Source organism: Acartia tonsa, chromosome 14, assembly GCF_053477335.1.
Source record: "Acartia tonsa isolate MP-2025a chromosome 14, ASM5347733v1, whole genome shotgun sequence".
In the NCBI taxonomy this organism is placed as follows: domain Eukaryota; kingdom Metazoa; phylum Arthropoda; class Copepoda; order Calanoida; family Acartiidae; genus Acartia; species Acartia tonsa.
The window spans coordinates 33,813,423-33,831,970 of NC_137273.1; the positions used below are offsets into that span (position 1 = coordinate 33,813,423).

The following is an 18,548-nucleotide window of genomic DNA, read 5'->3' on the forward strand; positions in this document are numbered from 1 at the left end:
GTGGGGCAAAATTGTTTTCGTGAAAAATCCACCAAAATCACATTAAAAATCTACAAAAATTAAATAAAATCATAGAAGGGTTATTATTAACATATGATTTTGTTTAATTTTTGTAGATTTTTAATGTGATTTTGGTGGATTTTTCACGAAAATAATTTTGCCCCACTAAGCGATTATAGTGGGGCAATTTTTTTAAAAGAATTAACGCTTTGTTTCTATATATTTGTCAATGTCCGTTTGTAATTTTTGATCTGTTTTATCTGTCATCTTTGTTCTTTAATCGCATTATGTTGAAATTTTTTTGTTTTATTAATTTAAGCTGTCATGGGTATTTTTGCAAAAGGATACCTATGGAATAAAAAAAACCAAGGGGGGGGGGGAGGGGTAATGCAACCATCTCGTAATCAATGCGCAATGACATATAGAATTCGAATTTCGTTATGAAACTTGGCATGAGTAATCCTTGGTAGCCGCAGATCTATTTTCCCAAAATCGAACAAAAAGTTAAAAAAGTAATCAGCTGTCACAAGCCCTATTTACACATAAATACTATTAGCCTCTCCCAGCCGCTTACAGCGGGTTCTAGCCGGTAGCGGCTGGTACTAGAAATTTAACAAAATGGTAATTGGTATCATTAATTAACATTAAATAAAGCAAAAATATGTATGAAAAAGGGGGAGGTCATTTTCTAGTAAATTCCGTAAAGGTGTGTAAAGGTGTGTGTGTTATAAGGCCTAAAAATAGTAGTAGAACGATAAGGTGCTCCCTATTGTTCTATTCAATAGGGAATACAAATATATAGAGCACCTTATCGTTCTACTACTATTTTTAGGCCTTATAACACACACACCTTTACGGAATTTACTAGAAAATGACCTCCCCCTTTATTCCTATGTAATAAATGATGAATTTGCCGTGAAAATGGCCAAAAACGGCTAAACGGCCTTATTTTTCTGAGACTTTTACGAGATGGTTGTATTAAACCCCTCATCCCTTATAAAAAAATTAAGTTGATTTCTTATTTAATCTCTTACTTTTCATTTTCTAAAGCCATTAGGTAGTTATTTAGGCAAAGGCCGCTTTACATAGACGTCTAAGGGGGGGGGGTAATGGGGCTTTAGCAACTTATTTAAAACAATAATCCTATTACATATATTAGTTATAGGTTTTAGAGAAGCTTTTTATGGGTCTCGGGATTTTTTTTGGTTATTTTATTTATAATGTAGTCTTAGGATGGTTTTAGACCATTTTTATGCTTCCCCAATCCATTCAAATAAGCTAGGGGCACAACTGCTAGTATTGATATAATTTCTTAATTCTATAGGTACTATGTTTAAAGTTTATTAATACTATCCGTAACGGACATACGGATGGACGGACAAACCATATTGGCAGAAAGAATTGCTTTTGCAGTAAGGCTTGAAAATCCGATTAATATCCGCTGGATTAGAACCAATTCTTAGACATACTGAAAAATCATGTATAACATCATATTACAGATAATTTTTCCATGTATATTAAAATAATAAATCATAAGATTTAAATACCCGCGAAATGCTGTCTCTAATGCAATCCGATAAATAACTTTTAACAAAGAATCATGAATTATTGATTATTGTATAAAAGAAAAGCACGAATTTATTTTAGATAAATGTCATTAGAAAGAATTTATTGTCAAGATAACAGTGTTTATCTAATATTAACAAGTAGTAGGTTTTTTAGTGTGTGTGTGTGTGTATGTTTGTGTTCCCATTAAGATTTCTTAAACTAAAGAAGAAAGGGGACATTGGACTGTAAATTTTTTCATAACAGCATTGTCATAACTTTTTCATTAGTAATTTTAATCTACGGAAGGGTAACTTTGTTTCTTGTAATTAGATATGTGCATCAGGGTTCTAAGGCAGGTTTTAGGCTATTTTTTATAGGTTGTCAGTTGCCTTTAAAAAAGGGAGAAGAAAATAATAGAGAAGGATGAAATAGATAATAGAAAACCACGATTCTTTTGCAAAGGGGAGGGATTTTAATGCAACCATCTCGTAATCAATGTATAAATGGCACTTAGAATTCGAATTTCGATCTGAAATTTTGCATGAGTAGGTAATTCTTGGTAGGTCTATTTTTCCTAAATAAAACAAAAAGTTGGAAAAGTAATGATTAACGGCTGGCGGCTCAGCCGTTTAGCCATTTTTTGGCAATTTTTGAGGCAAATCATTACGAAACCTATCTCCACATAATACTCTTTTCTGCTCCTAAACGTTTTCAAACGGTTCTAGCCTGTAGTTGCTGGTACTAGAAATCTAAAAATGTTTTTCACATGATTTAAAGCACAAATATGTTTCAAAAAGTTTATTCCTAAGTAATTTATGACAGGTTTGCCCTAAAAATAGCCAAAAAAACGGCTAAACGGCTGAGCCGTTAGCCGTTACTTTTTCAACTTTTTGTTCGATTTAGGGGAAATAGAACTACCAAGGATTACTCATACAAAATTTCAGATCGAAATTCGAATTCTAAGTGCCTTTTATACATTGATTACAAGATGGTTGCATTAAACCCACCCCCCTTATTTTTTGAATATATTTTGTAGCATTACCAACATACTAACAAATCAAGTAAGTTGTTTACTGTGTGCTATTGTCTTATCCTTTAAGATCCCTAGGAGTGTATTTTCTGTATTTTACTATTTTTACTTCTAGCAGACATGTTTGCAACTAATAGGGTTCAAGTTGCTAATCCTGTTACAAAATTTACTAAGATTAACTTAGTTTCCAAAGACTTATAAAAATGTATTTTATACAAGTACATAGAATACATGTTTTATTTAGAAACATATCTACCTACCTATCCATTTCTAGCTTTTTGTTTACTTTGTCGGTGTGGTTTCGGGTTCGAGTCTTGTCCACTGTGTAATACTAGAGACGTTAAAAATAATACTTTATGCTGTTATGTGAGAATAGAGTGAATGCCTTGGTAATTTAACAGGCGCCACAACCCATGACCATGCACTGTTAGGACTTCCAGACAAAGTTCTTGCAATCAAATGGTTGTTTTGTTGGGTGTTTATTTAGGGATTTTTAGGGCATTCCATTACTGTTGTTCTGGGGTTAGATGGTTCGAAATCTAATTACATCCATTTTTTTTGATCAGCTACTTATGGATATTGTCATCCTTACTTAAATTCCAATAACTAAAAACATATATCTTATTTTCAGAACCTTTAAAAATGGATTTAAGAGCAGGAGTTGAGGACAGTGGAGGTGGGGATGGGGTGGAGGTCAAAATAGAACCAGACGAAGGTTTTTATACAATACACAATTTTTAATTTATATGTTGTCCAGTGTTAGTTTTTTAAAAAAAGATACCTACCTAAATAATTTTTTTTGGGGGTGGGGGATGGGGGGAGGAGACAGACACACACACTCATATCCTGTTACTTTTTAATAATGTTTTGTGAAGTTCAGCCGTTTGGCCGACAACAGCCTGTATTTTTTTAGCTTTACATTGCATTATGCTTGATTTCTCTGAAATATATCAACATGATTTAAACTAATTGGAATATCTAAAGTAATTTGGAGCTTTACCCCAAAGTGCTTTACGAGCACAGAACCTCCAACCCCCCTGAAATAAAGTAAAAAACAAATAAGATACTCTGACGAGAGCGTCATTCATTACAGTGACATAATTTGGGACACCTGCCATACTCAGCGATGCTAAGGAAATAATGAGCAGCTACCATGAGATAGCGTGTCAAGTCAAATTGAGCCTGAACTGACCCTAGTGGCTATAATAAAGTGTCCCGTCCTACTCCATGACAAATAAGGTTCAATAACTAAGAAACTATGGCTATACACACAGATCGTAAAACTTATTATGTAAGTGTATTGTATGAATGAAATTATTAAAGATGCCACCAGTGTACCTGCAAGCCCAGTGGGACCAAACAATTCAAGGAAACTTTATTATCCTACGTTTTGATGCCTTTGCTGAAAGGAGTATTGCTTTAACCCTTCCGTCCATTAAAAAGATTTGGCGTTATCCTCTTAGATTTTTTTTTCTATTTTGACACAACGACTTAAGTTTTTTTGAGGTTTTCATTTTTTTTATTCTTAAATCAATGAAAAGCTAAAGAGTAAAACAAAATATTAAGTTTTCCCGTAAAGATTTTACCTAATATCCTAAGTTGACAGCAAAAAAGTCATATATTTCTTCCTATTAACAGGTATATTTGTTACAGTATAGTACAAAGAAATTATGAGGCTTGTGTTTTCAAATAACTTTCATTAAAAATGGTTATATTGATGATTTTTTTACTGTATTACACTTTGTTTTAAGATTTCTCTTAACATGTCCCAATTTTATTCTTTGATCTATCTCTCATATTCATATCAGTGTATCCCTAATTACTTTAAAAGAAATCTTTTTAAAAATCTACCAATTTTTAAAAGAAAAATGTTCCAAAGTTTACAAAAAAACAAGGATGATGATATACAGAAGAGAGAGCGGAGACATGCCAGCTAGAGGGGTTGCAGATGATGGATATTTTTTAAGGTGAGGTTTTTTTAGCTTTATCTGTTTGTCTATTCATGGTTTTTGTGCTTTGTTATGTATATTGTCATAATGGATATAGAATACGTGGATATATTAACAGGGGATATTTTTGTATCAATTTAGGTTACTAATATGGACCTTATCTATTAGTTAGTTCGTTTATCCAGTACGAGGAAGGGATGGGGTAAAGGTTTCAGATGGGGGGTTTCGTTATTTTAGCTAGATTGAAGTATTACTTTAATGGAGTACATCCAAATAATTAAATATCTATTTTCGTCATTCTTTTTAAAATATATGCACTAAAATGTTTAGCGGTGCGGAGCCGTTTGATTTTGTTGATGCTCCGGCTTCGCCTCTGAAAATACCGGCTCCAGCTCTGGCTCCGGCTCCTACTTAAAATCAAGAAAAACTCAACAAAAGTTTTTTCTTTAGGCCTTTAAAAATTTGATTTTTTAGAAAAATTAACCTCAAACACTTAAATTGGTTCCAAATTATAAGATTTAAGCAATAAGATTAATCAAGGTATAAAAAATATTTTTTCCCCAGACATTTTTTTAGCTATCCCTAAACCCGAAAATAACGGCTCCAGCAAAATATGGCGACTCCGGCTCCGCAACACTGCTAAAAACTTTTATCAAAATCCTCTCGTGGTAGAAAACATAAACAAATAATAATATTTTGAAAATTGATAAAATAATAGGCTTGGACAAACAACTTATATAAGAAAATTATTATAAACATAATAAATATAGAAATTCTAGATCCCCAATCCCTTAATGGGTACTTCTTTTCAGGGTAGGTTTATATATGTCTTGGGGTGTTTTCAGGCTATTTTCATGGCATATCCGTCCTCCCCTAAAGGCTAAGGTCTAAGCAACTATTATTATATACATCGCATGTAGATATATTTGTTTGCTAGTTAAGATCTTGGTAACCACTGAACCGATTGAGATTAGAAAACTTTATATAGGTCCTGAGATGGTCTTGTCTATTATTTTTACTCTCCCCCCCCCCCAATATTTTTGGAGCGAAGCTCCATAATTCGAAATGTCCGTGTTTATATCAGCGAGTTCTCTCTTTCTTATTTTCCCTTATTTGCCTTTAAATTACATTTCCGCTTGTATATCCATTATCTTTTTTGCTTCGCTACTTACGTAGATATTCATTCTTGTTCTTGTCTTTCAATCTAATGCAATTTATATCTTAATTAATAACAATGAATACATCCAAGAAACATTATCTATCCACTTAGCATTTCTCTCTCTGTAATTTATTTTATCTTTATAGCGGACGTACATAATGTTATTGCCCATTGCTCACTTTGGTCAGTGGTCACATTGGGTTAGGTTATATTTGGTACTGGATAGCCCCGCAGGCGTTAGACTGAAAAAATACCCCCTCCATCACTTATTTTTCTGGTGGGGTTTTCAGTGCTCAACAGACACTTTGAGAGGACAGCCACAAAGTAGCCTAGAATGTTTTAAAGATAGTTATTTCTACAATATTAATGGGAATAATAATTCCTTTCTGTATTCCCTTGCACTTTATTTCTCTTACAACTTATTCATTATTTAGTGCAGCTTTGTAATATTGTTAACAACTAGCGGCAATTCAGAAAATGGATGAGGGGAGGGGTCGACCCTCTATTTTCCATTTCAGCTTTTAAAAGATTTAGGGGGAGGGGGATGGTTGGAGGTACCGTCTATACCTCAAAATAATTATAAACCATTCTTGGACTTAAAAGTTGCTTGGCTGCAAAGGAAAACCATATATAAAATGCTTAAAAGCTGATGTAAACAAAAATAAGTAGGTAGAGGATTAGTATATACTTTAAGTGTATTTTAAATTGTTTTTTTAGTTTATTTTTTCAAAACTGCTGATCATCAAGTTACATTTTCAACAAATGATAAAGTGATAGCGAAATGAAATTTTCCCAATCGGCGGATACGCCCCTTAGACGCCTCTAGGGGCACTTGTAGCACTTGCAGCCTAAATCCTTCTGCTTTTTACCAAGGGATCTTAAGGTATAAGACAATGGACGACTAATTAAAATTTTAGAATGAAAAGTTTGGTCAAAGCTTTAAAAATAATCTTGGATACTAACGTCATTTATAGTCCAATGTCCCCTCCCTCTATGTAATTTCCTAAACCTTTACTCTTAAAAAGAACAGCCTTGCTCAATTCTTCAGGTTATGTTGAAAGTGATTGATGGAGTGGACAATCAAACAAATCCCTTATATTTGCACTTGACACCATTTTTTGTTGTTGGGTATTGACATGTTAGAAATTTTGTTGCGGCTACGGACATGTTTTTAGCTACCCCCCGAGCAGGAACCGCTTTGAAAATAAGGGCTCCGGCTCCAGCAAAATATGACAGCTCGAGGTTCTGGCTTCGCATCCCTGATTTTAATTGTCAATTGAAAATACGAGGGAAATTTTATTGATAACAATCAGTTTGTCTCAAATAATTCCAAATTGTCTTAATTGGCGAGAAAAAGCAAAACAAATTTTGGCGAAAAACAGTGATTTTTGCAGTTTCACATTGTATTTAAAGCAAATGCAAAATTTCAATGCTTAACTCTTTTTTTTAGTTTACTTATAGGTTTGGGTTACAAAAAGTGTCACCCCTCCCTCCTCTTTTTTAGTGATTCACAATATTTCCAATTTCTTGCTTTCCTCAAAAAAGTTCTAAACCCTTCCCCGGACTCATAAAAGCCAGACAGACATCCTGTCATATTTAAATAAGAATTTCCAATACTGTCATACAGTTTACTGTTCTTGAATGGAATTAAAGCTTACAAATCATTGAATAATCTATTTTTTTCAGGCAAACTTGTCAGATTTGCGGTGCACCAGCGGCCAATCATTTACACTATGGAGCTTTTTGCTGCTACAGCTGCAGAGCTTTCTTCAGAAGATCAGGTTAGCATGTGGCTTTCTTTCAGGGATCTAAAGGGATAAGACAATTGCAGATAAATAGATGTACGTCCCCAATGATACTACACAAGTTATCCATACTGTAGATTAAAATTAGTGGTTGAAACGTTTGGACATTGAACTTAATGAATCAACCAATCAAAAAATCTTAAAGTCGTTAAGCCAACGAATAAGAATATGTTATTATAAAAATTTAGGGACTAGTCATCCTTGTTTTTTCATGTGTTTCAATATCCAAATAGAAATGCATCTATTCAATACCTCCTCAATCGGTTAAAATTCAGGTTCAATTTTTTGCCATTTTCCTGTCACCCCTTATCCTCTTGAATAAAGAGTCCCTAATTGTAAGGTGTGCAGCCGCCGCTAGTTTTGATCTTGCTATTTGTGTCCTAGCTCACATGACACAGCAAGAAATGATTTTCAAAATTAAGCCATATTGTTACAAACTTTTAAAGCGATTTATAGTATGTATAGTATTCGAAACCGATTTATATCCCCTGGATTAGAACCGGTTCTCAGCCATGATAAAAAAATCAAGTATACCATCGTATTTCAGAACCATTTTTCACGAATAATAAGATAAAAACCATAAAATTAAAACCAGTTTTGATCGTCAGGGCCTTTGATCCCTCGGGACAAATCTATTTTAATTTTTCATTTTAATATCCGTGGAAAGTTGTCTATAATACGATGCGATAGATAACTTTTCTTCACATGATGATTATGATAGTTTTTTAGATTTTGTTTTGGATAGGTATAATTTTGTCATTGAACCAAAATTATAAATTTCTGGCTTAAAACAGTTTTGATATATCCTAGGAGGGGGGGGGGGGGGACAATGGAACCCAAATTTTAGTTTCCCTCTTTGGTTGGCTTAAACTTTGAGTACTTTTGTTAAATCATAATTGTTTAATCTAAATAATGGGTAATTTTGTTTATTATCATCGGGAATTAACATTCAAATTATTTGTATGTTATGACATGGGCAGAAATAAATTTTTTAGAGTTAGTGTATTTTACAGACCAATGCCCTCTCCCTTTCACACGATTACATATTCTGTGAATAGTAAACTGTATAGACATACATAGAATTGCCTCGGTTTAATTCTATTAAAAACAGGGAGTAAGGGAGGGGACAATGGACAATAAACTCAAATTAAGAATTTTCGCTATAAGGCCATGAAAACCAGATTTATCCAGAAAATTTGAAGAATGCAAGCTAGTCCCCAAAATCTTGCTAAACTTTCACGAACACTTTGGGCAAGTCCACAAGGTTTAAGACCCCTAATAACTGAATATTGGATCCATTGTCCCCTCCCTTACTCCCTGTATTAAATAAGAATCTTAGTGTTTTGGGTAACAAACGGAATTTTAATCCGATTCTTACTCCCACCCTGGTAAATAGTAATCTTTTAATAATATTATAAAGACTTGTAGAAAAGCTTCGCTTTTAAAGGACGCCTGCAAGAAATAACACGCTTTAACTGCTGAAAGACTGCCACAAGAAGACCCAATACCCCAAATTTAAAGCCTTCAGCTTTAATAACAAAAAAGTTCTAAGCATTTCAAAATAGCATTTTATGTACAACGGAATTTTTGAAAGATTTCCAATGCTCATAAAAGAAAAAACAATATTAGATTACGTCGCCTAGACACAAAATTTTAACCTTATCTTTGTCAGAAACTTAGATTGCCTGTAACTGATTACATTTTTACAATAAAAACACCACATTTCATAGTCAAAATCTAAGAAAAAAATTCGATTTAAATTGCATTTTTAAACGAAAATCATAGCGGAAACAAAGGGGTAAACTAATACAAGCTTAGCTGTGATTGGTTGTTAAGCTGATTCAGCCTTCTGATTGGGTACAGTACATTCGGTACAACGCAAGTAAAACTTAATTTTTTTTAATGATTTTGACTATAAAAATGAGTATTTTTATTGTAAAAATATAATTTGTTACTGGAAACCTAAATTTATGACAAAAATAAGCCTATAATTTTGTTTCTAGGCCACGTAGTTTAATTTCAAAGTTTTCAACATGAGCATTGCAATTCTTTCAAAATTTTCATTGTAGATAAAATGTCATTTTAAAATGCCTATAACTTTTTTGTTATGGAAGCTGAAGGCTTCAAATTTCGGGTATTTGGTCTACTTGTGGCAGTCTTTCAGCAGTTAAAGCGGGTTATTTCTTGCAGGCTTCCTTTAATACATTTTATTAATATGATTTTCAAAAGTTAGCAATTTTATAATAAGTTAAATAGAATTAAGTAGATTTAAAATTGGTTCAGTCTAGATTTTTCTGGATTTTGTAAATGATTTTAGCTCAATAATAAGATTCTTAAAAGAAGTGCATAACAAGCAGAGGTATTAAGGGATAAGACAATGCAAAATAAATTGATGTTCATCCCAATTATCCCTTTAGTATAATGAAATAATCGGTTGAAAAGTTTGGACACTAATATTCAAAGTCCAGCAATCAGGATTTAATAAGCGCATCCAAACTTTTAAGCCAACTTCTATAAGGGGGGTGGGCGTAATGACATTTAAACTTAAACCGTGAGCAAAATGGTCTAAATATTGAGCTAGACACTTGAAACTTGGTACATAAGAATAGTCCTATAGATACTACAACTAAAAGAAATTTTTTTTTATTCTAAGGTTAGGTAAGAAACCCCCTGCGAACTATAGAGAAGCATTGCTACTCAAAATCTTGCTCGGAATGCTAAACTTAATTTTATCACTGAGAGCAAAATTAGTTTAGAATAATATATCCAGGGACATAGGGATGGGATAATGGATCTAAAATTAGTTTACAATAATATATCCAGGGACATAGGGATGGGACAATGGATCTAAAATTAGTTTACAATAATGTATCCAGGGACATAGGGATGGGACAATGGATCTAAAATTAGTTTACAATAATGTATCCAGGGACATAGGGATGGGATAATGGATCTAAAATTAGTTTACAATAATATATCCAGGGACATAGGGATGGGACAATGGATCTAAAATTAGTTTACAATAATATATCCAGGGACATAGGGATGGGATAATGGATCTAAAATTAGTTTAGAATAATATATCCAGGGACATAGGGATGGGACAATGGATCTAAAATTAGTTTACAATAATGTATCCAGGGACATAGGGATGGGATAATTGATCTAAAATTAGTTTACAATAATGTATCCAGGGACATAGGGATGGGACAATGGATCTAAAATAAATTCTTTTGGGTTTTAGAACCAAAGCAATTTAAATCTTCTGAAGTTTAGAACCAAACAATCACAATTCAATAAAAGTAACCAATAAGAAATTGTCTTTATAAAACTGTAGGTGCAATTTACAGATCAATGTCCCCTCCCTTCCTACTATAAGTGCCATTGTGTATAAATTATCATGAGTTGCTAAACTTCGACTTATATTGCAGTGATAGTTAAATGGAGGACAAACTAATCTTCTGTTAATTTTTGCATGTAATCTTGGTATAAGACAATAATATTTTTAATAATGATAAATATAATTACCCTTTCTGTATAGTATAGGTATACCAGAAAGGTTTGTAACTATTTTGGGAGAATGTACCACCACCCTCCAAAGGGAAATCTTTTAAAAATTGAAGGAAAAAAAATATTTTTTACGTAGACACTTGAACGCAACATAGACAATAACTACATATTTGAAATACAAAAAAAAACATTTAAAGTGCCACTAGATGCTTCTAGGGGCGTAGCCGCTAGTCTAAATTAAAAGAGGATTATCCACAAACATGAGCAAGTGATTTTAATCACCTTCCAACATTGATCCATAGTATATTTTTAGTGAATATACTAGGTTTATGTTAAATATTTGGTTTATCGACTAAAAAGTTATGCTTCACCATGGTTTTGTATGAAAAAAACTTCAAAATGTAAAGCATTTTTAGAAACAATATCATCAACTGCATTGTTGAGTTCAAAGGACAAAATAAAATAAAATCATCAAATGCTGTAAATTGCAAAAGTACATTAATTAAACTGTTTAAAATATAACAAGCTACCAACCCTTTTTTCTAAACATACATTTTTAATCAAAATGATATACTTTTGTGTCAAAGCTTTTAAACAACAGTTTGAACTCATCAAAACATTTGATGAATTTGTACGAAACTGTGGTTAACATATCAAAGTTTATTAGTCGATAAACCAAATAATAAACATGAACCTAGAATATTCACTAAAAAATGCCAAGGATCAATGCTGGAAGGTGCTTAGAATCACTTGCTCTTGTTCGTGGATAGTCCTCTTTAATCACAGAAGTAATTAAGTTTAACATCAAAGAGCATATTTAATTGAAATTTTCTAATTCTAGAGAAAATATGTCATTTTTAAATTTTACTGCTAAATATTTTTTTATTAAATAAACAAGGATGCAAACATCCATAAAAGCGTAGCTCTGTAACGGTGGGACAAACGGATATTAACACTTGTAGAGTGTCAGAACTGAGAATTCAGAATATAAATGTATAAAAGTCGAAACAGAATTGTAAGTAAATTTAGTTAAAAACTGATTAAATACAGGATACTATTTAAGGACATACTTATATGTTTAGGAATGATTATAGAGATGCTTCATTTATAATATTGTACTTTGTCGTCCTAGGAATTAGTATTCCAAAAATCAGATCAATCGGATAATTTTATCACATAAAAATTTGTTTTAAAAAAACCATAAGTCAACATGTGTAAAATGAACGTACGGACATTCTGGTAACGATTATAGAGTTGCTACGCTTTCTATATATATCGTACCTAACTACTACAGGAATCACCATGCAAAGTTTGGACTATATAAAGAATATACCTAAGCTATTGGTCCTTTAAACTATTGACAGAAAACAGAAAACTCGCGGAAATTATTTGTAAAAGAAACAGTTGCCTGTAAGTAGTACAACCCAGCTTATACCAAGAATGAAAATAATAAGAGAAAAAATCACGAAACCTATGTGTGGTTTTCAGCTGTCGTTGGGGGGCAACACATCGTAAAATTGACGACCTCTCCATTAAGAGATATAAGTTTTCCGGAATTTTAATGTAGGGAGTAGATTTGAAATCTGCATAAAATTTTAAGGATTTTTTATAAAATTCGTTTTTTGTAAAATTCTTTATCTAAAAGCGAAAATACATTTTAAGTTAATTAATTTTGACCAATAGGATAGGTGGATTTTAAACTACCTGCGCTCTAATTGGTTGAATGATGTACGACATCCAATCAGAGCGCAGATTTTTTAAATCCACCAATCACAGATGCCAAAATTAATTAACTTAATTTGTATTTCCGCTTTTAGATAAAGAATTATACAAAAAACGAATTTTATAAAAAAATCCTTAAAATTTGATGCAGATTTCAAATCTACTTCCTAAAACTTATATCTCTTACTCTCCATTTGCCCCCCAAATATTATTTTAGATTTATTTTACTTGTTGGTTATACCTTATACCTGAGTACGACCGCATTTGTATGTCTAATACTTGAAAAATATTAAGAATGTTGACAAAAAGCAGCTGAGTATTTAGATATATTTTTCCATTATAGCAATTCAGGCATAAGGACAGACAGTCATAGAAAGGTATAGAATTGGTTAGGTAGCTACTTAAGATTGTTTAAAATTGAAGTAAAGTATTAAATTAAATTTGATTTTTAGTATATTTCACTGTTTAGAATGATATTTTAAATCCATATTTAGAGGAACCTGTAATTTTTTTTTAAAATTAAAGGTATAATATTTGACTTTTACATATGAATTATTCAGAGATGAAATAAATACATTTTTAAGTTACTAGCGGTTACGCCCCAGAGGCCTCTAGGGAAACGTAAAATTGTTTCTTTTCAATCTATTTTAAAATGAGCTATTTACCAAAAATATTTATTTCGCCGATTGATGGTGTTAGTTATGTTTTTAGCTTATTGCAAATTTGTCCGCAGGGCGGCGTTTTTTTATTGTCGATTTCTCTTGGGAGGGTGATTGTACCCTCCCCCAAAATAGTTATATACCTTTCCGGGAACTATGAGAAGCTACCCTGTTTAGGAGAACCCGATCGGTTCAGTTGTTAGCGGGGATCCTTCGGTACAATTAGACAAACACACATCCTGTTACTTTATTATTATAAGGATAATTATTCTAAACAAACAAATATCCGTATAAAAAGTAACATGATGTCTCGAATCTGTCTGCTGATGTGTGCCGAAGGATCTCGCTAACCGTTGACCTGATATGTTTCTCCTTTACAGTGAAATAATATAGTGAATATTTTAGGGTTGGCAATCCGGAATCCGGATCCGGAATCCGGAATCCGCCGATTTTTGGGCCAATTTTGGAATCCGAATCCGGAATCCGTTTTATAATAGCGGATTCCGGAGTCTGAATTGGTAGGCTAAAATTAGCGTCTTGAGTTTTTTCTTTCAACTTCCCCTTTTTGAAGGCAAAGATTATCATCATTATATATAATATCCGGAATCCGAATCTGGCCCAAAAATTCGACGGATTGCCATCACTAGAATATATATTATTAGTATTATACAGTATGACCCTCGAAAAAGTATTTTTTAGCATCTGCAGCCCATATTTATCAACAAATAATTAAAAAATGTATATTTTCTTGTTCTCTATAGATTTCCACATAAGTAGATATAAAAATATTTTTTTACCTCCAATAACACCGGAGATTTTTAGAGCTAAAGTTTTGAAAAAGTAACTGAGCAAAAAGTAACTTTTAACATGAAACGACTTTTTTAGCAAAACTAAGGTAACAATCCTTTTATTTTTGTTGCTAGCAGAAACTTTATACAAAAATGAAATAAAAAATTTAGGTTTTAAGTTAAAAGCATTTTTTTACACATATTTTTTGAGTCTTTTTAGTTTAATAATATTTTGAAACACTTACTTATTAGACAAAATTGTTTTAGATTTAAAAACCAAATAAGTCTTTATGAATATAGCAGGAAAATTATTTTTGTTTCATAATCTTAACTTTAATAACAAAAAAGTTATAAAGAAAATAAAATTACAACAAAATGATTTTTCAGTCTAAAAAGCTTAATTAACCCCCTATTAAATGATTGAGATGTCAGAAAAGGGGGCGGAGAACTGTCATAATTATTTCTTTTCATTAATAAGGGTAAATAAATAACTTGAAATTTGCAAATAATCAATTCATTTAGTAGTACTTTTTGCCATTAAAAATTAATATTTTTTGATGGAATAAAAAAGAAATAATTAGTTAACTTGTTTTACTTTGTATATCATTATTCAGTTACCAGAAAAACATAATATAACCATCCAAAAATTATGAGAAACAAAAAAAATTCTTTTTCTCAGTCACTTTTTCAAAACTTTAGCTCTAAAACTCTCCGGTGTTATTGGAGGTAAAAAAATATTTTTATATCTACTTATGTGGAAATCTATAGAGAACATGAAAATATACATTTTTTAATAATTTGTTGATAAATATGGGCTGCAGATGCTAAAAAATACTTTTTCGAGGGTCATACTGTAGATGTGACGTTAATTATTTTTGTAAAATCCTGTAGGTATCTATCAACTATAATTGAAAAATATTTAAAGTTCTTTTGAAAAATATTATGAAACATTTAAAGGGAATTTATTAAAAGCGAAGCTTTTCTATAATTAGGGTCGGTCCGTCCGAGACAGATAGTTTTTTTTGTTAATTTAGGCATGTTAGATTTGTCCTATCGATTTCAAACTTTGCATGGTGATTCCTGTAGTAGTTAGGTACGATTTAGAAAGCGTAGCAACTTTATAATCGTAACCAGAATGTCCTTACGTCCATATTTTGTATGTGATATAATCATCCAATTGATCTGATTTCTGGAGTACCTACCGATTCCTATTATATTCTAGCATCTCTATAATCAAGTCCTAAAAATGTCAGTATGTCCTGTATTTAATAAGTTTTGCAACAAATTTACATATAAGTTTGTCAAAACTTAATATTTTTATATTTGTATATTCAGTTTTGACACTCTACAAAAGTTCATGTTCGTCTGTCATACCGTTTTAGAGCTTCGCTTTTATGGGTGTTGTCATCTTTGTTTTTTTTTCGCAATAATTTGATTTAAACAAGTATGAGAGCTTACTTAAGGCGTAGGCAAAACAGGGCATAAGACAGTGGATTATAATCAATGTACATCCCATTGAAGATAAATGATATTACCCCTTTCGTAGATTAAAATTTTTGGTTGAAATGTTTGGACACTGATAGTTGGAAACAATAAATCAAGATTTAATATAAGTACCCATACTTTTCAAGACAATGAAAAAGAGGACGTGTTTTTAAAACTTTGGGTACCAGTATAAGTTTTAATTTGATTTCCCCTCCCTCTTTGCATTATTTTCTTTATTTAAAACAACCAATCAGTAAACACTTTAGCAGACAAACCAATCATTAAATACTTTTTTTTACATAAGATTTGGAGACAAAATAAATTATCTTTACGTGCAATATCCCTGCCGTTCGACAGACCGTAACCCTATGGGATGAATAAGATTTTTAAAGTTGCTATATGAGATAAACTGCTGTTGTTTTGGTTAAGAGAACCTTTGACCAAAAAGCATCTAATTTCAACTTACTTGGTCCGTCAGTCTGTCTGTTGGGTCATGTTACAAACGACATGTAATGCTATTTTTTATTTTATTTAAGGTGATAGAGTTTACAAATGTTCAACTGGGAATAACAACTGCAAGATCGAGAACAACACGAGAAAAGCTTGTAAAAAATGTCGTTACAGGTACTAGTATTTGCCAGGGATCTGAAGGGATAGGACAATGGCCGTTAAATTAATGTACATCCCCAATGATGATACACAATATTCCCTTTTCTGTAGATTGAAACGTTTGAACACTCAACTTATTGAATCAACCAATCGAAATTTATTTAAAGTACCCAAAGTTGTTAAGCGAACGATTAGGAAAATGTTTTTGAAACTTTGGGGACTAGTGTAATAAACAGCCCATTGTCCCCTTTCCTTCTGATTATTTGCACTCACTAGGTGAATGGGAAAGGAATTTTCCAGTACGGCTCCGAATCCGATCTGGTTCTGAACTATACTGAAAAATCATCTATCATATCGCATTCTGAAACTTTTTGCTATGGGCCCGTCGAGAAATATTCTAACTGCAAAACATTGAATTTTTTAATGAATTTGGCCAAATTAACTTTTTCAAATTGGATATTCTTTTTAGGCTTTGCTTAGAGGCGGGTATGAAACCAGCCCTTGTGGATAGACATGTCAAGTAAGTTCATTTCCAGTATCACTTCAAAACCGAATAAAATCCGCTGGATTAGAACCGGTTTTCAGCGATACTGAAAAATCATGTAAAGCTTCGCATTACAGACAATTTTCCATAAATATTATTATTTCCATGAATCATAAAATTAATTCAAGTTTTGTTAACAACGGCCCTCGGTCTCTCGGGACTACAAAACTGGTTTTAATCTCAAAATTCTTAATTTTAATATCTGCGGAAATCTGTCAATAATAAGTTGCGATAAATAACTATTAAATGCCTTTTTTTTTATGGAACAAAAGTATGATAGAACAGTAATGAAATGGTAAAAATAATTCTGTGATATTCAAGTATTAAACCTTAGTTTTTGGTGATGAAGGATATCAGACTATTAATAGACATAAATTGATTAATTGCACGTTAAATTTACTTTAACAACACATTTAATTCATACTACCTACCACACAATTTTCTCAAATTAAATATGTTTTGGCTCTAAAAATAAAAAAATATTAAAATAAAAAATGAATTGATGTATATTTTTCTGCAGAATTAGGCCCCACAGGGTTAGGGTCTCCCAACAGAGGGGGGGGGGGGTAAGGCAAAGGGGAAAATTATCCCCCCCGCCTTATTTTTTAAAAATACGACGTAGGTTCAGTGCAATTAGAGGAAGCACTAGTTTATTTTATTTTTTATTGTCATATCCCTGTATGGTAAATGGCATATCCAATTTAAGAAAGAGACGGACAAATAGATGGACGTTCATGCGATTGCGCACTAACAGACAGATTTCCTGTTACTTTTTATCGATATGGATTGCCGCACATTTTTTTTTCAGGAAGCGGAAAGCCGGAGATGAAGATTTAGTAATCCGCAGTAATTCCCAGCCGATGAAACAGAAGTTGAAAAGCAAACTTGTCCAGAAAATGCGCGGCGGTGAAAATAGCCGAAATATTGTAGATAGCGGCGGTGTCATTAACAGCAGAAATATGGAGGGAACTGCCCTCGATTTAAGCCCTAAAATGAGTGAAAGCATTTCGGTTCCTATCGGCAATACAGGCGGGGGCGGCGAATCTGATACTTCGCCAATGTCGGTCAGCCCGCCCAAGTCGGATAACGAAATGGGACCGCAGGATTTGAGAAAAGCTTCGAAAAAATCGGATTGGCAGGTAAACTTTTTTGATTAAAATTAGGGGTATTTTTGTTTATCATTAGATGCTAAAGATATTCAAATAAAGGGAAAGGTAGGTTTCGGGTAAAATCCATAAAGGTGTGTGTTTTAAGGCTTAAAAATAGTAGTAGAACGATAATATTCACTAAATATGTGTATTTCTTATTGAAAAGAACTATAGACAAAATCTTTATTTTAAAGTTAACATCTTCGCCCCTAGCCTCTGGGGGCTTTGCCGCTAGTACCTAATACAAAGTAGAACAATGTCTGTCAGTCTGTTTGTTTGTCTGTTTGTAACGAAGGATCTCGCTAACCGCTCAACCGATCGGGTTCTCCTTAACAGGGTAGCTTCTCATAGGTCCCAGAAAGGTTTATAAAATTTCTTTGTAAAACTAAAATTAAAATAGGGGCGTCGATTAATTCCCCCCCCCCCCAAAAAAAAAAAATTCCCCCACCCAATTTTTTTTTTCATTTTTCTTTTTAATCTAAAATACGAAAAATTAGGTTGATCAAACCTCTTGGGGCATAGCCCCTAGAGGCTAGGGGCGAAGCCGCTAGTTAAGTATAAAATACCCGTAGCGTTTGGACAGCTTTCAAGC

The 18,548-nt window shown here is 32.5% G+C and overlaps 1 protein-coding gene across 13 annotated transcripts in view; it reads left to right on the plus strand.

Moving 5' to 3' along the window:
• The first annotated feature begins 3,192 nt into the window (after positions 1-3,192).
• LOC145306501 (uncharacterized) overlaps positions 3,193-18,548 on the plus strand; it is a 57,048-nt gene continuing 41,692 nt past the window's right edge. For all 13 annotated transcript variants that reach the window (XR_013875024.1, XR_013875026.1, XR_013875027.1 and 10 more), the window contains exons 1-7: positions 3,193-3,293; positions 3,902-3,945; positions 4,487-4,545; positions 7,373-7,467; positions 16,192-16,279; positions 16,734-16,784; positions 17,617-17,947. Coding sequence is in view for 1 of the 13 variants with exons in the window: in XM_080148636.1 (XP_080004762.1) it covers positions 3,221-3,293; positions 3,902-3,945; positions 4,487-4,545; positions 7,373-7,467; positions 16,192-16,279; positions 16,734-16,784; positions 17,617-17,947 (741 nt within the window). In the remaining 12 variants the exon portion in view is untranslated. The remainder of the gene's footprint in view (positions 3,294-3,901; positions 3,946-4,486; positions 4,546-7,372; positions 7,468-16,191; positions 16,280-16,733; positions 16,785-17,616; positions 17,948-18,548) is intronic.